This window comes from Aphanomyces invadans (genome assembly GCF_000520115.1).
Source record: "Aphanomyces invadans strain NJM9701 unplaced genomic scaffold supercont1.18, whole genome shotgun sequence".
Taxonomy (NCBI): Eukaryota; Oomycota; class Saprolegniomycetes; order Saprolegniales; family Verrucalvaceae; genus Aphanomyces; species Aphanomyces invadans.
Window position 1 is genome coordinate 121,569 of NW_008580163.1, and position 12,007 is coordinate 133,575.

Below are 12,007 nucleotides of genomic sequence, written 5' to 3' on the forward strand. Positions count from 1 at the left end.
GACGAAACTCGCGACGATTCCACAAACACCCCAACGGTCACTGACATATTCATCCCATGCACGAAAACGCTGTTGTCCTGGGTGTACCTCTGAGCCCCGCTACACACTGTTGGACTCTTCGTTCTGCTCGATCTTCTTGTAAATGGCCTTGAGGGTTTCGTGGGCTGCAGCCGGCAGCCGTGTGCCAGGGCCAAAGATTGCACCCACACCTTGCTCGTATAGGAAGTCGTAGTCCTAAACCGCCCCACACATCAGAGACCCGACCGTCGTCGTTTCCGCCAAGATGTGTGTGGCGTGATGATACCTTGGGGGGAATCACGCCACCGCAAATGACCAAAATGTGTTCGGCGCCTTGATCCTTCAGCGCCTTCATGAGGGCAGGCACCAACGTGTTGTGCCCGGCCGCCTACCACCGATTTCATCAACGGGACACCTATTCGCACCAATTTCGTACCTGCGAGCTCACACCGACGCAATGGACATCCGAATCGACAGCCTGCCGTGCGACTTCTTCTGGCGTCTACCACGAGCACGATGACTTTGCGGCATGTCGTCGATGCTCGAACGTACCGAGAACAACGGACCGACATCCACGTCAAAGCCCAAGTCCGAGAACCCCGACGCAATCACCTTGGCCCCTCGATCGTGACCATCCTGCCCCATCTTGGCGACAAGCAGACGCGGGCGACGACCTTGCTTCTCGGCAAACTGCTCGACCTCGGCCAGCACCGAGTTGTACTCGCCTTCAGCCTCCGTGCCCAAAAACGTGTCGCGGTACGCGCCAGACACGACCGAGCTCTAGCAACGTGTCGATCAGCACGATCCGTGCAAGTGGGAGAAAATCGTGAAAAAATACCTTGGGAACGTGGCGACCCCACACAGACTCGAGTGCGTCGGATATCTCGCCAACCGTGCAACGAGCGCGAGCGGCGGCAACGGCTAACTTGAGCAAGTTGTACTCATGCTTGCCTGGCCCAGTGGATTCGGTCAACTTTGCGGAATGAACCAGGCGGCGCAGGCATTCCTGAACAGCGGCGTCATCCCGATTTTTCTTGGTTTCCTGCAAATCGATCGCATGAGCCCCACCGCGTTGTCACATGTCGTGGCGAAAAGACGTACGTTGATGCGGTTGATCTGCTGCTCGCGGACCTTGGTGTTGTCGATCGAGAGCACGTCGACACGGTCTTCGTTTTGCAGACGGTACTTGTTGACACCGACAATCACTTCTTCACGAGAATCAATGCGCGCTTGCTTTTTCGTCGCGCTTTCTTCGATGCGAAGCTTCGCCATCCCCGACTCAATCGCCTTGGCCATGCCCCCCAAGTCTTCGACCTGGAAAAATGCATTCCATGAGCTATGTGAATTGAAACTTGTTCGACTTACTTCTCGGATAATCTCCATCGCGGAATCGACCAGCTCTTGTGTTAGGTTCTCCATAAGGTAGGACCCGCCCCACGGATCGGCCACCTAAGCATCGCGGTTTCACCGCTATTCATGTGCGGTCGAGCAAGCGCATACCCTGGGAATGCCCGTTTCTTCTTGGAGAATCAACTGGGTATTACGCGCCATGCGTGCGGAAAACTCTGTCGGGAGTCCAAGCGCTTCGTCCAACGCATTCGTGTGAAGACTCTGCGTGCCCCCCATCACACTCGCCATCGCTTCCACGGTCGTGCGGATGATATTGTTGTACGGGTCTTGCTCCGTCAACGAGTACCCAGACGTCTACCCATTCATCCCATAACTGCCATCAGCACGACGATTCGATGCCAGCAAGTACCTGACAATGCGTACGCAGAAGCAAACTCTTGGCGTTCTTCGGCTCAAATTTTTCCTTGATCAATAGAGCCCACAGCTTACGCGCCGCACGGAGCTTGGCGACCTAGTCACCCATGAGCATCAGATATCCGTGGAAACTTCCATGGAAGTTGGAGACCTCCATGTAAAAGTTCATCCCGATGGCGAAAAAGAACGACAGACGCGGCGCGACCAAATCGACATCAAGGCCGGCGGCGACGGCGGCATTCACGTACTCGATCCCATCGGCAATCGTGAACGCCAGTTCCAACCGTGCATCGGCACCAGCTTCTTGCATGTGATACCCTGAAATCGAGATCGAGTTGTACTTGGGCATGTACTCGGACGTGTAGCCAAAGATATCCTGCGTGAAAAAAGGACGTGTCAATCCTCCAAAGTGATACAAGAAAAAAATGAGGCTTTTCAAGACGATACGATGAAAATTTCGATTCTGAGGGTCCAAACCGAAACACAATACAAACGGCCGTCGCCAAAATGACACAAAGAATGACCCTGGCAAACGAAAATTCGCGCACAAAATGGTGGATTCGTCGACATGAACACTTCTGTCGATACATACCTGAATAATGCGCATGGACGGTTGCGGCGGGAAAATGAACGTGTTGCGGACCATGAATTCCTTGAGGATATCGTTCTGGATCGTCCCTGCGAGAAGCTTCTGGTCGACGCCTTGCTCCTCGGCGGCCACGATGTACATAGCCAAGATGGGAAGCACGGCGCCGTTCATGGTCATGGACACGGACATTTTGTCGAGAGGGATGCCGTCAAACAAGATCTAGAGGTGATGTGTGAGCGGGCGCGGCATGCGGATACACGGACGGACCTTCATGTCCTCAACAGAGTCAATGGGCACACCAGCCATACCGACATCACCTTGAACGCGAGGGTGGTCCGAGTCGTACCCACGATGGGTCGCCAAGTCGAAAGCAACACTCAAACCTTGTTGCCCAGCGGCCAAGTTCTTGCGGTAGAACGCGTTGGATTCTTCGGCGGTACTGAAACCGGCGTACTGACGGCAAGGCACGCAGTGTTAGGTCAAACTGCATGCGATACCACACATGGGATACATAGATCTACCTGACGAACAGTCCACGGCTTGGCGGTGTACATCGTTGCATACGGCCCACGGGTAAAGGGAAACACACCGGGAAGTTGGGCCGGGGTCAAGTCCTACAACAAAGGGGTGAGAGTGTATGATTGAAAATGCATCAAAATAGCGCACCTCCACATCATCTTTCGTGTAGAGAGGTTTGATGTTGATGCCTTCAGGCGTCTTCCACAGCAGCGCCTGTTCAGGGTCTTTGCCTTTCAGTTCCTTGGTCGCGAGCTTCGCCCAAGCTTCCGGAAGAGGCTTCGCAACGCGACGCTTGTGCGCGTCGTCACTCATACATCGGAGTTGGTTCTCCAAGCACACAGACGAGCGAACTCCATGGATGCGTTGGATCGAGCGGCCGGCAGCGGCAGCGGCAGATACACGCGAGCGCCACATTTGAAAAGTGACCAAACTGGATACGAGTGGCTGAACCCTAATCACTGTGGTGAATTTTAGCCAATCAAGCAAGCGTTTTTTCGTGGTTAGGAACTTCAAGCAGTAAATCACAACAATAATATTGTTTCGGCATCATAACAATGTTGCCACGGCATCGGCAAGATGGTGGCGGCGCATGTTGACGTTGAAAAGTCGCGGAGAAGGCCTCCGCTGTTATGTTGCATGAGAGGCACTTGTTGGTGAAGGAGAAGCATAGCGCTGTGCGAAAGATCAAGAGATTGTCCTGAGGGGGACACAGTATGGATTTGATGAGTCGACATGATGTGTGTGCGTTTTTGCACGGTGTGTCCTAGCAGCATGGACGGATAGTCGAGTGCATAACGATCGCGGTCGATTGTGAGGCGAGATCATGCGCCAAAGGCAAGCGCGGGAAGTACGTTGAATCGCCTGCACGAATAACAGGACTGGCAGTTCACAACCTTGAGTGGCGAACAGTCATTCGTGTGTAAAATGCTAGGAGACATCCCAGGATGATCTATCTGATGGATTCACACCTTCGTCGTCATCTACAATACCTGATCGCATCGCCCCGACGTCGAGGCTCGAAGCAGAGCATCTCCATCCGACCCAAGGACACCGACAAGCGCGCACGACCTCCGAGCGTCCAAGCAAAATACACTTTAACAACCAGCATTCCTGCTCAGAATGATGCTCCTTCGCGGAACTTCGTTGGATCCGTCACCTCACGATATTGCAATATCCCGCTCGAAGGATGGCCTGCGTGGTCCACGATGTGTCCCAGCACCTGCTTCTCGTGGTCGGCGGCACCGGCTACGTCGGCAGCAACATTTTACAACGTGCCGTACAGAAAGGCATCACAGTTCGCAGCTTGAACCGCGGAGGTCGTCCAGCATGGGACAACACGCCATGGCTTGACAAAGTCCGTTCCACGCTGCATCCGCGAACCCACGTCATGACGATGAGTTGATTCTGTCTAGGTGGAGTGGTTCAAGGGAGATGTCTTCTCCAAGGATGACTTGCAGAAGGCTGTGGCAGGTACGACTGGTGTGTGCCCAAAGGAGATTGCTGTGAATCGTGCGTTTCGTGCCAGGCACGACGGGAGTAATTTCGACTGTTGGTGCATTTGGAAGCAACGAGCACATGCAACGGTTTTGTGGGGACGCGACGATCGCTGCCGTCCGTGCGGCCAAAGAAGCAGGTGAGTGACTCCTAGTCCCTCGCGCTTGGAATGACGACAATGATTGCATGGCCGTATCCAGGGACAGAACGTTTTGTGTTCATCTCGGAATCCCGAGTCGGAAGCAACATTCCCAAATGGGCGCCTTTGTACGGCTATTTTAATGGCAAAGAACGCGCCGAAGCGGCGGTTCGCGCCCAGTACGTACAACACCGCCATCCTCCGCGAATTGGACAATCTGACGTCAATCTGGCAGCTTCCCCGACACGGGTGTGTCCCTCCGTCCTGGATTTGTCTATGGTACCCGTCGAGTGCACGTGAACAACACGGATTTGTTCTTGCCGCTTGGCCTTTTGGGCGCCCCTTTGGCGTTAGCTGGTCGTGGAGTACGTCCTCTGGTTTTGTTCAACTGGATTTGAACTCGATCTGTAGTTGGGCCCGGTGTCTTCGATGTTGTCGCGTGTACCTCTGCTCGGCCCCGAACTCCTGGCAGTGTGTCCGGTGGGTGCCCTCGCCAAGGCCGCAGTCTTGAGCGCCATCGCACCTGTCCATGGCGACGTCTTGGACACGACCAACATCATTGCGCTCGGCGATTCCTTCCACGAGACCGTTGGGGCCTGACGAGTCCAAGCTCTTTGCCTTGATGCAATATACAACTGGTCCTTTCGTTCGTCGGCGTTTTCAACCCTCGTCCCCAAGCTATCACTCCATTCCGTCGTCTCAACTTTACTGGTCATACGTTGGGACGTGTTTCTCGCAGGCTAAAAACGAGGCAATCGCCGTCCTGAGCTCTGCTGGAAGTGGCCATGAACGCGACGTAAAGGTGGCGCAGTTGGGATCGTGGCACTTTTGCACGATTCGATCGTGATCGACCACGTACATGACGTTGTTGCTCTTGTGGGCTCTCCTGACGTTATGGCAGTACCGATTGTTCACGAGGTGGTACGTGATGGACCGATGTGGAATGACTTGCCACGCACGAATCCCGGCTTGGACGTTGTCTTGCGCCGTCGCAAGGGCTACAACGAACGCGGCGAGCGGGGGGATCGGGGCCGCGTGCTTGCCTAGAACAGATTGCACATGGTACGTGGTTGGTCTCGTCGAGGTGCCGTGGCGGGCAAGCAACTGCGGACACCGGAGAAGTCGGCGACGACCGGTAGGAGCCCCCACAGGACAGATCAACGTGTGGAGGAAAAATGCCTTGTCATTGTCCAAGTGTAAGCGGCACTCTGGATGTCTCGTGAGAATGCGGTCCGACTGAAACTTGGACGACCACACACACCGAAACGCTCGATTCCTGCGACTCTCGATGAGGCGTTCGGAGAGGATGGGATGGGATACCGAGTGTAGACACCCATATCGATAAACGACTGTGGTTGGTTGTGCTGGTCCATCACGTTGAAAGACAAATCCCCGCTGTCATCCGCATGCAGCGCAAACGTGTCCATGAGCTCCTTGACAAACTGTCCAAGCAACGATGCATATTGTGACGCTGTCGGAATTGCAGCAAAACGTGCGAACCATCAATGACCTGAAGCCAGCACGAAGAAAGCCAACAAGCAACAACACTCTGCCTTTGATAAGTTTTCGACATGTACCTGGCCAGCTTCCAAGTTGTTGACGAAGAGCGCGCCATCCGGTGCGATGACAACGAGGTGGCGGCTAAACTTGTCCGGGGCAGTCGACACCAAATCCACCATATTTTTATCCGCCGATACATGAATCCCAAACTTGCGCTATCAAGGCGCGGTTAGATTTGGTTCATTTCAAACGCGCAAAACACCAGGCAGCCCAGAGACGACGGTGCGGTCGGTGGCCCACCAGCACGTCATACCACGCGATGGAATGGAACGAGAAGCTTACGTAAAATTGGAGTGCGACCAAGTGCTTGAGCTGTCGCACGAGGACGTCACCGTTCACGTGTGGGTTGAACGCCGGCTTGAACTCTAAAGGAAAATATACACATGTATTGGAACGCGAGGAACAACGTGACGAAGGGATAGAACCTTACCCAGATCGAAGTACAAGTGGCACGGCATGTCAGCCTGGATGATCTCGTACACGTGGCGTTGGGTTGGCGGCGTTTGCATGTACTTGTCGAAGAATACATCGATATCCGACACGAGGAACTTGCGGCTTCCACGGGTCTCAAATGAAAACAGCTTGATGAACTACCACAGCATGTCGTTGGAGAAGTGCACACCATGGCGCTTGAACGTACATGAGTGGGCCGACGAGCCTGGATCTGCCCGATAAAGTCAATTGCAGGCTGTTGTAGCGCAAACACATGATGGACCGGCGCAGTGCCATCGAGCTGGCACTCGATCGAGTGCTGGACACGATAATGGAATGCTGCGTCGAAGGCCGCATTCACCATGGGGAACGACGGTGCTAAGGACGACGAAGACCCGTAGAAGGACTCGCGAGTCGATTCCCGTCGAGGGCGCTTTCGAAGAAGCCTGGGTCCGCCAGTGGCGCGGTCGTCGGTGAGCCATGGAATCGTGGGAAACATGGTCTGCAATGTCAACGACAGGACGTTCGCCTGCGTCACTTGGCTGCATCGAAAGTAAGGGCGCGTGGAATGCGACAACGTAGTGGCAATGGTGCTAGGCACACAATCGATTTATGAATCATCAAAGATACAATGGACAACGAACAACTGAGTATCATCACATGTCAACGAAGCCGACGGCGGCGGCCGCATAATGGCTGTGATGTGCGTTTCCAAAAGCACCAACGCACGGTTCTGCATGCGGAACACAATCTTCTTTTCTGCCGCGCGGCAATCCATGTTGATGTTCCCGACGACTTCGTCGTCGATGGCCAAGTGCAATCGAAATCGCATGAAGTCCGAAAATGCGCTAAAATCACCAGGACAGCTGTATAAAATGAAACAGGTTTATCCGATTATACAGGTATTTGAGTACCCAATCAGGTCCAAGGGTCAACATTATCTTGATTTTTGTATGTCCGACAAATTCGAAGATCTCTTGCTGCTGTTCTTTTGCCATTCCCCATTTTTTGTGTGATAAAGCCCAACGACCTCGTCATGGCGCATCGGAAGAAGGTACTGCTCAAGGTGATCATCCTCGGCGACAGCGGGTATGCTCGATTGATGTTGGAGAGGAGGACGATGTGATAATGGGGGGGACCTGGTGTAGTGTTGGCAAGACGTCGCTGATGAATCAATATGTGAACCAAAAGTTCACGAACCAGTACAAGGCCACAATTGGCGCCGACTTTTTGACGAAGGAGATCATGAGCGATGAGAAACTCGTGACGATGCAGATTTGGGACACAGCAGGACAAGAACGATTTCAAAGCCTTGGGGTGGCGTTCTATCGAGGCGCCGATGCATGTGTGTTGGTGTACGACATTACGAACCCTGCGTCGTTCGACAAACTCGACAGCTGGCGTGACGAATTTCTCGCGCAAGCTGGACCTCGCGAACCTGGATCGTTCCCGTTCATCGTGCTTGGCAACAAGGTGGATCAAGAATCGGATCGAAGGGTACGCCACTGCGCATATCGATTGGACTAGTCGTGTTCAACGACCTCGCGTAGGTTTCGACTCAAAAGGCGCAACAATGGTGCAAGTCCAAGAACACTGACCAGGTGCGATAACTTCTGATGGATTACCCCAGCTCATGCCTTGCTCGTGTGTTGAATTCGATAGCCCATCACGTTTTTTGAAACAAGTGCCAAGGAAGCGACAAGTGTCGAGGATGCGTTCCAAACCATTGCTAAGATCGCGCTTCAAAAAGGCCAAGAAGAAAACATGTACAGACTTGAGACTTCGTTAGCTTGGTGTGCCTCACGACAACGTGTAGCTTTGTGCCTGCCGCGACGATCGACTTGAGCGGCGCCGCGTCCAAGTCGACGAAGAGTGGCAGCAGCTGCTGTTAACATAGTTTCTGAAGACATTGAAAGAACGGCCAAGTTAATTCGTTGCAACTTGTGTTGCTTCTGTTCGTCCTCGCCTCGTCACCCTCGACAAGGGCGGTGGCGAGTTCTGCTTCGACTGTATACATCAGGTGAAAGTGGCTCTGCAACGTCGATCCTTTAATCCACATACGGCAGCGACGTGCATTGCGATGACGAGTGCTGAATCCACACGGCTTTATCGACTTCTTCCATGTTGTTAGTGGCGAGCATGTAATGCTTGAGCGCCGTCGACACCTGCCGCTTGGCCGCAACACTCTCTTCGAAGGCCCGCACCTCTGACGCCATAGCCGTCGCGTCCTGTTCTCTTCCTAGAGCTTGGAACGCGCGCCATGCTACAGGACGACATGCTAGCTCGCCTCGTGCATGTACCATGACGGCAATTTACCTTCTTTGCCTTGCGGACGAGCGGCAGGCCGTGTTCGTTCGGGAAGTGTCGGCGGCGATGCATTGACTTGATGAAGTCGCCGCCTCGTATCGCAATCGACGCACACATACTCGAGCTCCTCGATCCCAAAGTCGCCGCACCCGTCGCGACAGCGCACCGCCGTTGTCATCGCCTTCATCGAACGAATGGCCAACCGTTACAATTTGTAACGGCACCATGGCGCTGAAGTTGCCGGAAGACGCGAATCTTCGGCTGCGTGCGGCACTCAAGCAGCGCTTTCACCGACTGCGCCACCAAGGAGACCTCATTCGCCACACGTACATCCGTCGCTGAGCAGATGCTGTCTCCGATCGAGGTGTTCCTGATCGACCGAGATAGGTCCGATTCCTCGGCGTGGACGCCGTCGGCAGTCCCGACCTTTAAAGAGTACTACGGAAGCGTCGAGACACTGCTTCGACACGGCACTTCTCGCCAGCACTTTCAATGTAGGCGTCCCCTCCACGGTGCAGAAATTCGTGCTGACGTCGTGGACAGATCTATTCAACGTGTACGCTGTGTCGACCCCCCACGGCATCTCGCGATCCGAGCTCTTGGCGCTCATCCAAGATCACGTGAACATGGCGAGAGAAGACGCGCGGTTGTTTGAGCGAACCTACACATGGCTCAAGAAGCACGTTCCGTCGGCGACCGCAGGCCACTCCTACGACGCAATTGCCGAGCTCCTCGAGGCACACCCCAACCAATTGCTCGATCATGTGCATGTCAACCTCGATCGCTGTCTTGCCCAGCTCGAGGCCAACAACACAGTCTACTGCCGCCTTCCAGACGACTTGGCGATACTGATCGAACAAGACCTATAAACCATGCGCTTCGTGGAATATTTCGCGAGGCTCCTCATGTCAAACCTCGTTGAAGCACCTGCAGTTTTAGTCTCGTAGCGCACCGCCATGCTAAACTTGCATCCGTCTCCCGACGCAATTGCCGATTCATTGGCCACAGCCATGGCGCCACGGCGGGGGGGCATGCACATGAGAGTGGAACCCTGCATTAAGTTTGAGACAGCTAGAAATCGATCCACGTCAAGTGAAAAGGCTCGTTCGAGCGGGCGAATCGTCGAGGGCATGCCGCGGCGGCTTCATCGCATCCATCAAATCGTGGTAGCGTCGTAATACGAAGGCCTGGACGTGGTGGGTCTCGGGGGGTCAAAGGACGTCGCCTGTCGGCTGTTGTAGTCGGTGTACGAGAGCGGGGTGGGGTCGAATGTCGGATCACGACCTCCCCGCGACGTGCCAGTCGAGGATGTATCTCGGGGGGCATTTCGCGCTTGACGGAGCATGCGCTCGAGCTCTTCCGCCGACGCTGGCGAGGAGCCATCGGGGCTTGACATGGACGACGACTTGGTCGATGTTTTGTAGATCGCAACGACCACAGCCACAAGTACGAGGAGAGGCAAACGCAGCCACGACAGATCCATGCTCCCCAAACTTGTCGGCGCCGCAGGAGACGGCACGGGGAGGAAGCTTTCCAGCACAAACACGGTCGAGTGTCCAACGTTGGCAACCACGGCAAGGTCGCGCGCCCCTGCGCTGGCTTGGTCCTCCAGGTCCAGGCGGGGCAGCAGAGCAACACGGACGGGATGGCTAGATCCGACGCCTTGCGTCGAGTCGTGTGGTCCATACGTGTGTGTCGCGCCCGTGACGAACCGCGGTCGATCCGTCGCGACGTTGGTTACGTTCCACAGCGCCAACATCGACTGCGACGCCACCAGAATGTAGCCTGGCAGCGCCAAAATGGCCGAAGCTCGCGAAGAAGCCGCCGCTGCAGGGGGGAGCCGATGAAGGAGGCGGCAAGTCCGCGTGCGATCGACGTACATGTCAAACACGAGGACGTCTCCAGACGCGACGGTGGCGTACATGATGCTTGGGCTAGCCGTGTCGAACGCGAGCGCCACGACCGGAGACCGACTCCCTTCGCAAACGTAATGCACTTGCTCTCCAAGCCGTGATAATGGAAACAAATGGACAGACGTGGCTTGCGTGATGGCCAAGAGGTGGCGGTGTGGCGACATCGACCGGACGGGAACACGAGCGTCGAGCGCGGTCAGAGTGTGCAGCACGATGCCAGCGTCGTCGAGGACGTGGACGGTATTCTGCATGGGTGGCGGCTGCCCATCAGACTCTGACTTCGCCATGGGGTCGTCGGCGCTCGAGTCTTCCGTCACAACGACAAAATGCAGCGGTTGGTCGTGAAATGCCGTGGAGGCCGCAGCGACAACCGTGCGTTGCGAGTCAGTCACATGGAGTGGTGCCGTCGCTGGTGGTGTTGCGTCCACTACAGAAATTGCCGGCACGTCCAACGAAGTCGATGGAGTGGCGCTTGCCCAGTCAAAGGTCACGTTGACTTTTTGAAGCACTCGATGGCCTGACGAATGCACCACCGACACGTGAGGGGTGGGAGCGAGTGTAAACGACGCAGCAACCACTTGACTCTCGCTTGTGTGGGGCGGCGACCGTGGGGGAAGCTGCACCGCCTTGACCAACGTCCCTGCGGGCAACTCGTAAAAGCTCAGCGTGCCGTTGGCGGCAGCAGTAAACAGCAGCGACAGAGGGTGAACGAACCGAGGATGAGCAAGGTGGAAGGGCTGGATTGCTACCACATTCAGCTCTCCGGCGTGCCGTTCTACAAACCATCGGTGGAACACATCAGGCGGGGAGTGTGCCGCACTGTCAGACGACGGAAGAGGTGGTGCGTCACACGTGGAAAACGACGGCATTGACTGTGCCAAGACCGCTTCCAAGTCCTGGTTGAGGACGTCCTCTGTGTCTGCCGTCGCGGAAGACGGATTGAGAGTTCCGCCAAGGGACAATCGCCGCAAATCTCGCAAACTCGTGAGCTTTCGTTCGAGCAGCGCAATCATGCGGTCTGTTTCGGCCAACTCGACCAATATGGCATTGGTGTCGATGGGAGCTGCAGGGGGTGAGTTTGCGACGAGATCGGTCGGGGCCGACGATGTGGCTTGCGCCATGTGTGTGGCCAACGCAAGCCACACAAGCTTGCCGCTTCGGCGCTGCGCCATCGCCAATCCGTCACACTACCAAATATATTGTTCGATGGACGCCAACCGCCACGGGCGAGTAACTGGGTCTGTAACCGGATATATGTAACGGTTGCACCCG

At 55.3% G+C, this 12,007-nt stretch overlaps 7 protein-coding genes across 12 annotated transcripts; 4 read left to right on the top strand and 3 right to left on the bottom strand.

Moving 5' to 3' along the window:
• On the bottom strand, window positions 1-3,300 carry H310_08600 (hypothetical protein). Its single transcript, XM_008874427.1, has 14 exons — window positions 3,038-3,300; window positions 2,893-2,985; window positions 2,639-2,824; window positions 2,375-2,590; window positions 1,934-2,158; window positions 1,778-1,879; window positions 1,519-1,722; window positions 1,384-1,467; window positions 1,120-1,332; window positions 857-1,060; window positions 571-798; window positions 455-520; window positions 305-406; window positions 1-234 (listed from the first exon to the last, which is right to left on the bottom strand). The coding sequence occupies exons 1-14, from the start codon at window positions 3,200-3,202 to the stop codon at window positions 100-102; spliced, it is 2,223 nt and encodes a 740-aa protein (XP_008872649.1). The 5' UTR covers window positions 3,203-3,300; the 3' UTR covers window positions 1-99.
• A 760-nt stretch (window positions 3,301-4,060) lies between these two features.
• Window positions 4,061-5,794, top strand: H310_08601 (hypothetical protein). Of its 4 annotated transcripts, XM_008874428.1 has the most exons (6): window positions 4,061-4,244; window positions 4,303-4,360; window positions 4,416-4,523; window positions 4,585-4,702; window positions 4,759-4,888; window positions 4,935-5,794. In XM_008874428.1, exons 1-6 carry the CDS (start codon window positions 4,077-4,079, stop codon window positions 5,121-5,123), a joined length of 771 nt encoding a protein of 256 aa, XP_008872650.1. In that variant the 5' UTR covers window positions 4,061-4,076; the 3' UTR covers window positions 5,124-5,794. The 4 variants fall into 4 exon arrangements, with proteins under 4 accessions (XP_008872650.1, XP_008872652.1, XP_008872651.1 ...); XM_008874430.1 differs by having other exon boundaries at window positions 4,585-4,888; XM_008874429.1 differs by lacking the exon at window positions 4,935-5,794 and having other exon boundaries at window positions 4,759-4,934.
• H310_08602 lies at window positions 4,581-7,347 on the bottom strand (the record flags this gene model as incomplete). Of its 2 annotated transcripts, XM_008874432.1 has the most annotated exons (7): window positions 4,581-5,799; window positions 5,844-5,965; window positions 6,101-6,238; window positions 6,366-6,448; window positions 6,514-6,673; window positions 6,724-7,108; window positions 7,160-7,347. In XM_008874432.1, 7 exons carry the CDS (start codon window positions 7,345-7,347, stop codon window positions 5,229-5,231), a joined length of 1,647 nt encoding a protein of 548 aa, XP_008872654.1. In that variant the 3' UTR covers window positions 4,581-5,228. The 2 variants fall into 2 exon arrangements, with proteins under 2 accessions (XP_008872654.1, XP_008872655.1); XM_008874433.1 differs by having other exon boundaries at window positions 4,581-5,965.
• A 150-nt stretch (window positions 7,348-7,497) lies between these two features.
• Window positions 7,498-8,455, top strand: H310_08603 (hypothetical protein). Its single transcript, XM_008874434.1, has 5 exons — window positions 7,498-7,604; window positions 7,664-8,012; window positions 8,066-8,116; window positions 8,178-8,281; window positions 8,332-8,455. The coding sequence occupies exons 1-5, from the start codon at window positions 7,552-7,554 to the stop codon at window positions 8,405-8,407; spliced, it is 633 nt and encodes a 210-aa protein (XP_008872656.1). The 5' UTR covers window positions 7,498-7,551; the 3' UTR covers window positions 8,408-8,455.
• Window positions 8,456-8,563: 108 nt separating this feature from the next.
• H310_08604 (hypothetical protein) lies at window positions 8,564-9,009 on the bottom strand (the record flags this gene model as incomplete). Its single annotated transcript, XM_008874435.1, has 2 exons — window positions 8,564-8,778; window positions 8,832-9,009. The coding sequence occupies 2 exons, from the start codon at window positions 9,007-9,009 to the stop codon at window positions 8,564-8,566; spliced, it is 393 nt and encodes a 130-aa protein (XP_008872657.1).
• A 19-nt stretch (window positions 9,010-9,028) lies between these two features.
• H310_08605 lies at window positions 9,029-9,815 on the top strand. Of its 2 annotated transcripts, XM_008874436.1 has the most exons (3): window positions 9,029-9,148; window positions 9,210-9,316; window positions 9,366-9,815. In XM_008874436.1, exons 1-3 carry the CDS (start codon window positions 9,048-9,050, stop codon window positions 9,689-9,691), a joined length of 534 nt encoding a protein of 177 aa, XP_008872658.1. In that variant the 5' UTR covers window positions 9,029-9,047; the 3' UTR covers window positions 9,692-9,815. The 2 variants fall into 2 exon arrangements, with proteins under 2 accessions (XP_008872658.1, XP_008872659.1); XM_008874437.1 differs by having other exon boundaries at window positions 9,029-9,316.
• Window positions 9,816-9,833: 18 nt separating this feature from the next.
• Window positions 9,834-11,931, top strand: H310_08606 (hypothetical protein). Its single transcript, XM_008874438.1, has one exon. The coding sequence runs from the start codon at window positions 10,092-10,094 to the stop codon at window positions 10,473-10,475; it is 384 nt and encodes a 127-aa protein (XP_008872660.1). The 5' UTR covers window positions 9,834-10,091; the 3' UTR covers window positions 10,476-11,931.
• The last annotated feature ends 76 nt before the right edge of the window (window positions 11,932-12,007 follow it).

Excerpts from the sequence above, each read along its gene's own strand:
- H310_08606 (XM_008874438.1), top strand. The coding sequence starts at position 10,092 with ATGTCGGATCACGACCTCCCCGCGACGTGCCAGTCGAGGATGTATCTC.
- H310_08603 (XM_008874434.1), top strand. The coding sequence starts at position 7,552 with ATGGCGCATCGGAAGAAGGTACTGCTCAAGGTGATCATCCTCGGCGAC. Across the intron at positions 7,605-7,663 it reads ATCATCCTCGGCGACAGCGG|TGTTGGCAAGACGTCGCTGA; the intron begins GTATGCTCGATT and ends GACCTGGTGTAG. Across the intron at positions 8,282-8,331 it reads AAAGGCCAAGAAGAAAACAT|CTTTGTGCCTGCCGCGACGA; the intron begins GTACAGACTTGA and ends GACAACGTGTAG.
- H310_08601 (XM_008874428.1), top strand. The coding sequence starts at position 4,077 with ATGGCCTGCGTGGTCCACGATGTGTCCCAGCACCTGCTTCTCGTGGTC. Across the intron at positions 4,361-4,415 it reads CTTGCAGAAGGCTGTGGCAG|GCACGACGGGAGTAATTTCG; the intron begins GTACGACTGGTG and ends GTTTCGTGCCAG. Across the intron at positions 4,524-4,584 it reads CCGTGCGGCCAAAGAAGCAG|GGACAGAACGTTTTGTGTTC; the intron begins GTGAGTGACTCC and ends GGCCGTATCCAG.
- H310_08600 (XM_008874427.1), bottom strand. The coding sequence starts at position 3,202 with ATGAGTGACGACGCGCACAAGCGTCGCGTTGCGAAGCCTCTTCCGGAA. Across the intron at positions 521-570 it reads ATGTCGGTCCGTTGTTCTCG|ACGCCAGAAGAAGTCGCACG; the intron begins GTACGTTCGAGC and ends TGCTCGTGGTAG. Across the intron at positions 407-454 it reads GCGTCGGTGTGAGCTCGCAG|GCGGCCGGGCACAACACGTT; the intron begins GTACGAAATTGG and ends AATCGGTGGTAG.
- H310_08605 (XM_008874436.1), top strand. The coding sequence starts at position 9,048 with ATGGCGCTGAAGTTGCCGGAAGACGCGAATCTTCGGCTGCGTGCGGCA. Across the intron at positions 9,149-9,209 it reads GGAGACCTCATTCGCCACAC|GTCCGATTCCTCGGCGTGGA; the intron begins GTACATCCGTCG and ends CGACCGAGATAG. Across the intron at positions 9,317-9,365 it reads TTCTCGCCAGCACTTTCAAT|ATCTATTCAACGTGTACGCT; the intron begins GTAGGCGTCCCC and ends CGTCGTGGACAG.